We start from the raw sequence: 8,267 nt of genomic DNA on the forward strand, positions 1-8,267 counted from the left end.
AAAATCAAATAATGTGGTATGTGGTACAGATGTAAAATTATTGTTTGCCGCCCTAGCTATATCTTTCCGTTTTCGGATATAATCGCACCCAATACAATCACACGTTTATACTGTGACCAAAACAATACTGTCTACTATATCTCTATGCTACAACTAATTAAACAAAGCAGTTGCTTTATTTTATTTTGATTTATCACATTAAAGAAACCCATTATATTTGTCTAGAAATTATTGTTGGAGTCAATGTAGATTTAAGGAATAGTATTTGATGGAATAATAACTGATTATATTTTTTTTCTTATCTTTTTTGTTTGACTAATCAAATGAATTTATGCGCTCTCAGAGGTAATTATTTTATGAATTTATAATTTTATATCAGTGAAATTATGAAGAAAAAAAATTGAAGTAAGCTGTGGTTGGTTATTTGACTTTAGATCACCTTAATATCCAGATCCAGTCAAATTGAGTAATAATGAATTGCCATTTGGAGTAAGATATTGGTTGTGATATTACTGCTTGTGATAAATATTGTGAGGGACTATTCAACTACTACCATTTAAAAGGGAAAGGCAATTGAGTCATTGACTGTGTAAATTGTGGGTTGAAATAGCATCACTCTAGTGCTAATATAGTTTTGAGTGATTTAATTCGTGGCAATTTTATTTGACTCAACCATCTTAATCAGTGAATTTAAGTTCTATTATTGGTTAATTAACTGAAAAGTAAAAGATGTTCATCTGCCAATAACAAATGTAGCAGAAAGGTAAAATACAATTGCGTTAATTATGTTTTAAAACCATTTACTTTCTCTTCAGGTGATATTCACCTTGTTAATTTCTTATATCTGGATAATAGTAGTGAAATGTTTCTCACGTTTAAGAGTGTCAATATTAGATTATTAGTGCCACGTTTGCATCATTACCACAGAAAACTGAAAATATTTGTGAAAATTGCAAAAAAAGTGTCAAAATTAGATTATTGGTGCCACGTTTTTGTTTTGTTAATAAATTAGTTTCTTTCAGTTATTTATTAATATTATTCATTTCAAATGATAATTGCAAACATATTCTCATTTCTCGTATGCACCAATCCTAAATTCCTAATACTAGTACAATCTATTTTGATGAGGCATAGTGCACGGTACACCATGTCCTAAATAGTACGTACTACTACTTACTAATAAAATCTAACTGGAGACTAACAAATTCTAGTTAGAGATAGGTGAATCATAATTAAATTTAAGTAGAGTGGATGTACCGTACACCTAAATGAAACTTTTTTATTTCATTTCTTTTCGTCGTCTTTCAAATTACTGAGTTATATCATCTCGTATATTGGGTTGTACAGAATTTAAAGATAATACTGTACACTTGTAGATACTATCAAAGTATCATGCACATGCATGAATCATGATTATCAAAACTTTAGCGGCATTAATTATTTTGATTTCTCAACATGTGTAATTTATTATATATGGGCTGTGTAATTAATTTTTTTTAAAATATAGAAAATCGACATATTAAAGTTGAAGTGTACCTACAAAAACAAAATATTATGTTTTTATTTTTAAATGATCCATAATAATTTCATATTTAATATACTATTACTAAGTACACTATGCTACTCCTACTCCTACTACTTTTATGAAGATTGAAGGGGGCAGCTCGGCTCTGCCTCTGTTCATTAATACAACTACTATAATGATGAAATGATGTTTGCGTGCAAATTGAGTGACATTCTTAAATGAGCCAACTGCTTTCCAGTTCACTAAAGTAGGATTATTGCAGCTCCCAATTAATGCTTTTTAAAGTGTCAATAATATGGAAAACTAGTTCCATCTATTTCAAAAAAGAATATAAATATGCCTTAATCGGACCTGACAATGTGACATGACGAAACGAAAATGATAAATACTGTACATAAAAATTTATTTAAAATTCATAACTATTTAGTATAGGCAAGTTTTCTATCCGAGAATTCATAAGAGTATTTAAAACAGACAAGTTTTTTACCCGAAAATCAAAATCTATCTATGCAAAATCTGATCTACATATGATCAGGATGTACCGGAAATTGATTACATTTCCAAATTCATTGCATAACATGAAATAAAAACCAAAAAGAAAAGGAACATAATCAGACCAGAGAAAATGAAATAGAGAAAGAAATTATTAACACTCACCAATAAAATCTAGAGGTGAAAAAGAAATACATTCAACGTGAAACTTCCAGAAACTCGATTAACTTAAACAGTTAAACTGATTGAAACAAAGCCACCAAATGTCGGTCAAATTTTGATGAAGTGATGTCATGTTGTCTGCCATGTTAGACATAGTTTATTTTTTCATTTTTCAATTAAAAGATAAACAAAGTAATATATGGAAAATTATAAAGCAGGTGGGTTTTTTGCGTTTGGATGAGTCCTTGGGGAGCGGAAATTGCTCAAAGTGTGGCACACTACAAATGTCAAGTGGTCAATCCCATAACTACATCACGAAAAATTGCTTAACATTTTATATACGTAAATTTTTTTATTTCTTTTGGAATTGGTGGCTTTGATGTCCATTGAATTGCATTGTAGTATTGTACATATACTATATATACGGTGTAGGTTTCACTTTAAAGCGATGAGTAAGCCACGAAATTTAAGTACAGTAAACCATATAAACGAAATGAGGGAAATATTCTATTTTGCTTTTTAATGATTAATTATTTTTTTTATTTAATCAGAAAAACTTGTTGAGTATTAATTTAACATAGTATTAATTAAGAGCAGTCTAGTTCAAAATTCTTAATTACTGTACTGGAACAAATTTAATTGGCCAGGTTTAATTATGTGCGATAATTTTTTTTCAAATAACCTAATGTGGACAGATATCAAGCTTACCACATTTTTGTAAGATAAAACTTTTCTTGAATGACCTATTATGACATATATCAACTTGGATTTTGTCAAGTTACAATCAAATGTAAAGTAATTGACCGTCACTAGACTCGCTACCAAGATGTCAGGTTTTTTATAACAAAAACTCACACTCGTAAACGAGTTAAAAAAAGTGCTCTTTCCTTCCTAAAAAAATTATCATTTATTTTTATTTTCATCCATCTTCCAAAATTTAATTTTGTCACTTTTCACTTTTAACGCACCTCACATTTCACTAATTCATTATCACACACATTTTATTATAAAGTGAACTACATAAATAATCAATGAACTTGGTGTTTTGCACGCTAAGGTGTAATCTCATTTGTCACCGCATATTTGCAAGTATTCAAACTATATGAAAATACCACTATTCAATAGTAAAGAGTGAGACAGAGAAAATATCCCAATTTTATGAGTAGACAAAAGTTGCCCTCCATGCCTTGTGGGTAATGCCTTGTGGGTAATTTTCGGTTGAAAATAGGATGAATAGTGAAAAAGTATAACAAAATAATAATATACATTAGTTCATGGGCTATCCACGATATTTTTAAAGTCCAAGAATTATTGATGGCAAAACGCAAATTTCATGGACCATTTGCATAGTTCGTCACTCTTTATTATAAAACTAATAAAGTAGTAGTACTTGTATAAAAGTAAGACTCACGTTCTATTAACTTTTTCAACGCATTTTCTAGTATTATACTCCCTATGTTCCGTGATATTAGAGTCATTTCTTTTCGGCGCGGAGATTAAGAAAGAGGTATATAGTAGTAGTAAATATATTAAGTGAAGAGATAATAAAGTAAGAAAGAGAGAAAAGTAGAAAAAATAAAGTAAGAGAGAGAAAAATACTCCGTCCGTCCCACTTTAGCAGTCCCATTGACTTTTCTGCACTCGTTTTGTAAAAATGATAATAAATAGTTAAAGTGGAGAAATAATAAAGTAAAAAAGAGAATAATGTAGATAAGACTCTTCTCTATATTATTCTCTTTATTACTTTATTATTTCTCCACTTTAACTATTTATTATCATTTTCACAAAATGAGTGCAGAAAAGTCAATGAGACTGCTAAAGTGGGATGGAGGGAGTATAACTTTTTGCTAAATAGGGAAATGACTCTATTATGATGGAATGTCCCAAAATGGAAAAATGACTCTACTACTTGTGGAATGAAGGAGGTAGTATTTCTTAAAATCTATGTCAAGTCAATTGGTGACATAATTTTTTTAAACTGAGGTAGTATATAGTAATTGATAATGTACTATCAATATTATATAGTACTCTCTCCGTTCCGCATTAGTGGAGACGTTTCTTTTCGGTACGCAATTCAAAAAAATTGTGTTAAGTGAGTTAAATAAGAAGAATAAAGTAGGAAATGAAAAGGGTAGAGAGATGAGGAGAAAATAAAATAAGTAAGAAGAATGATTTGACTTTTACTAAAAAGAGAAATAACTCCACTATTATGGAACGTACCAATATGACAAAATAACTCCTATACTATGGAACGAAGGGAGTACTAACTTAAACGTGAACACTGAAATACTTAACTGAAAGGTACTCATGCTTTATCTATCTAGATGACTCAACTAATTTTAAATACAAATATACCCACAAGTGTACTGTAGCAAATAGTAAGCAAGCGTATCATATCTAAAGAGACAAAATGTATCTACCTAATTACCACGAACCAATCTCAACGACTATCTAGATGAATCAAATGGTTTTGGAAATCCAATTCTACTGGAATCAAAAGCATAAACAACAATTAAAATTACTAAAATAAACAAAGACAACTCAAACAAATAAGAGCAAATAAAAGATGGAGATCAAGATTTGGGGAAATAGAATCCTACGGGATCGATAACAACTATCCTATGTTCAACTAAATTCCAAACTATTCCAGCAAATGGTCTCAAGGGTTACTAAGCCGTCATTAAGGTAAAACTATATCTTCTCCCGAAGCATACAATTTGTAGATTGCTACCTAGAACCGAAGTCTACTTCTTAGAATAAAGCAACAACTCCTAAAAGCTCACGAGATAATTGGTTTCATTCAATGCTCAAATCTCTTAATTATATTGACACATGCGTCAATTTCTCTTCTTTCAAATAAAACTATTCATCTTCCGATTATTGTAATAGAATCCACATGCATTTATAAGGCAATCAGTCAACTAAATGTATAAGCACAAGAGAAATCAGAATAACCATATGACCAAGGCATATAAAAAGGAAATCAATTAAACATAAGAATCATTGTATCTCCCCTGTAGAACTCTACGAAGGATTTAGCTATGCATGTTCATCACAGAAGTCAAAGAAATATTCAAGAAAATATTCAAAAACATTGTTTGAACAAAAGTAAAACTAAAATATGAACTCCTAAAATTGGATTGGGCGGATTGGAGGCCTTGTCTTCAATCTTGCGATGAATACCCGTCCTCCGCTCGTTCTTCTCTTCTTCCTAGGTGGAAAACTGAGGTTTTTTAGGTTGGAGGCGTGTAAAGTTATGTAGGAGGCGTGTGAATATATATAATTATGGTTGAATTTTTCGTCTTTAATTTCTGTCGGCTGAACCTGGCGAGTCGCCAGGTCCATTGAGGCTCGAAGCTGGTGAGTCGCCAGTACCTCTCGGCAATTCTCGGTGCAATCCTGGCGGGTCGCCAGGTTGATCTTCATGCGAAGCTGGTGGTTCACCAGCTTGTACGATTTTTTATCCCTTTTAAGCCGGATCCTTCCTTTTGCTCTTATAAGCTCATTTTCAATCTTTTTTTTTTCTTCGTATTCTTCACAAAGTGGTCAAAATATTAATATCATAGAGAAATAGATATAATTATATCTCAAAATACAAAATATATGACCAAAACCAAACAAAACTACTCTAAAGTATGTAAAATCCAAATATATCAGTAGATTGTAAAACAATCTAAAGTATGTAAAATCCAAATATATGACTAGATTGTAAAACAAGTGAAGATCTTTAGAAACATACCATAAGATAAAATTCTAAAGTAAAGAACAATTGTGATGTGGCCAATGTCGCTTTTCTCGAAAGTTAACTCTAATAAAGATATAGTGAATTGTGACTGACCATAATATTTATTTTTCCCATTTCTTTTTAATTGAAAAAACTCTCACTATGTCCCTCTCACTTGGTGGCGTATATAATTAATATACCACAGTAAAATGAATTTCTCGAAACAATAATGAAGGCATGTGGTGTACATTGGTGGTATTGTAATGACAAAAGGTAAGGAATTAGCCCAAAAATTAAACGGCGATACCAACCCATCAACCACAGAAAGAATATGAGTATTAAATAAAAGAAGTAGCATGAGTGATCCACAAAGTACAAGACTGAAGTCTCATTTTCCCCGTGTGTAGTGTGTATATAAATATGGATATGCACATCGAAGCATATGCCATTACGTGAGTGACTCACCATCTAAATACCTCGCACCTTCTCTCTCTCTATCTAATCTAAATCAAACAGAAATACATAAATTTAGCCATGGCGAAATCTTCATCTCTGGAACATGATTTTTTCGCCATGGATAAAGGATCTACTGCTCTCCCACCGCCCACCGCCGCCCCCGTTTTTCAGCGCAGAAGAAGTTTTCGAGGTTTGTAGAAATACTATAAAATAGTACTCCATCCTTTTATCTCTGTCTCTCTCTCAGACTATATGTATACATGTGCAGATATACAAGGTGTTATAACGAAGATGAATCCGGAGGTGGTGAAGAGCGTGATTGGGAATGGCGCTTTTGCGAGTCCTTCTCCCAAACTTAGGTACCTAACCATATATTTTCTTCCTTATTTCATTTCCTGTATTTAATTCATTTTTTTTTTGAATTACGTAGCCTGCGGTGTGGGGGTGATGACAATAGAGCTCCAATGACCATTTTCTACAATGGAATGGTTTCTGTATTTGACGTCTCTCCACGCAAGGTGCGTCATTTTTCACACATACCTAAGATTCTTCAAATTTCTTTTTTTCAATTCTTATTTATGATCGGAACAGGCACAAGATATTCTCAAAGTGGCTGATCAAATGCTTCCTTCTAAATCGCCCCAAAACTTGGACTCCAATTCTAATGGTGAAACAAATTTGCTGGAATCTTTCAACGGAGGTTGGTTTCGCTTTTTCACTCATTATTAATTTCTACTATTTTGGTAATACTTGAATGGATATATGCAGATTTGCCCATATCAAGGAAAAATTCTCTGCAAAGGTTTCTGCAGAAGCGAAAGGAAAGGTTAGTATTATTGTTTATGATAAACATTTTTCTCGAAAATTATACTCACTACTACCAAACAACCTATAATATGCCACCCCATATTTATTTATAGTTAATTAGCAGCGGCACCATTTAATTCGGGATTAAAATTATATGATTCGGCGGTTTAATCTTTCCTTCTTCATGTTGCCGCCGGCTCATTAATAATCCTATATATTGTTCCCTCTTTTTTTGATAATCCAAGTCTGAATTTAAATTTTTTCAGGGTTGAACATTGATGAAGAAGTAATAACATTATCGTGCAAAACTTAAGGTCGACAATTCTGTTTAATGCTATGTGTGAGACAGAGGAGGAGTTCCTATATATTTCTAGTAGTTGTTAAAACCGAAGCACTAAACATGTGATAAAATTGGAATTTTAAATTGGAAGTCAATTAAATAGTAAAGCAAGTGACCACGTGGGTCAAATGTAATTAACGCGGTTTTGAATTTGAATGCAGGCTAATTACGGGGTACCCATACTAAGATGGTTGCTGTGGAAGGAAAAAAACAAAAAAAATACATAATTATTTATTCTAATTACTACTTTGAATCTTTGGTGGTTGGATCCGCAAGAAGCACGTTTTTAGGTATTAGTTTCGTCGCACTTTCATGGGTTGGCTTTTTTCTGCGCCAATTTGTTGGCTGCAGTTTCTTGGTTTAGTCATGTTCATAGTGTGGAATGCTACGACCACTTTTTTTATTTTATTACTAGTAGATTACTACTATTAAATTACAATATTGTTTGTGCAGTGTAATTTCTTGCAATTGACTTTAGTGTGTGCTATAAATATGATGAACTGATATTTGCCATCTATACTTAAAAGAAAAACCAAACTTTGAACAAGCGCCTAATTGTTGACCAATTCAACTGTGGAAATTTTAATGTATCTAGATTTTGAGACATGTGGTTTTCGTGTTCTAGATCGACATAATTAATTTAGGTTTTCCGCTGATAATAATTCATGCACAATTTTATTTTGATTTGACTTGCTGAACTAACTCAATAGGAACGTGTCGTGAGGAATTAGTCTTATAAATTAAATACACATTTTAATACT

The 8,267-nt window shown here is 31.9% G+C and overlaps 1 protein-coding gene across 3 annotated transcripts; it reads left to right on the forward strand.

The window, feature by feature from the left end:
• The first annotated feature begins 6,335 nt into the window (after window positions 1-6,335).
• Window positions 6,336-8,023, forward strand: LOC125204678 (protein TIFY 9-like). Of its 3 annotated transcripts, XM_048103387.1 has the most exons (7): window positions 6,336-6,549; window positions 6,628-6,718; window positions 6,790-6,877; window positions 6,951-7,059; window positions 7,128-7,185; window positions 7,433-7,480; window positions 7,668-8,023. In XM_048103387.1, the coding sequence occupies exons 1-6, from the start codon at window positions 6,438-6,440 to the stop codon at window positions 7,443-7,445; spliced, it is 471 nt and encodes a 156-aa protein (XP_047959344.1). In that variant the 5' UTR covers window positions 6,336-6,437; the 3' UTR covers window positions 7,446-7,480; window positions 7,668-8,023. The 3 variants fall into 3 exon arrangements, with proteins under 3 accessions (XP_047959344.1, XP_047959343.1, XP_047959341.1); XM_048103386.1 differs by having other exon boundaries at window positions 7,433-8,023; XM_048103384.1 differs by lacking the exon at window positions 7,433-7,480 and having other exon boundaries at window positions 6,337-6,549.
• Window positions 8,024-8,267: the final 244 nt, after the last annotated feature.

Source organism: Salvia hispanica, chromosome 2, assembly GCF_023119035.1.
Source record: "Salvia hispanica cultivar TCC Black 2014 chromosome 2, UniMelb_Shisp_WGS_1.0, whole genome shotgun sequence".
Classification (NCBI taxonomy): domain Eukaryota; kingdom Viridiplantae; phylum Streptophyta; class Magnoliopsida; order Lamiales; family Lamiaceae; genus Salvia; species Salvia hispanica.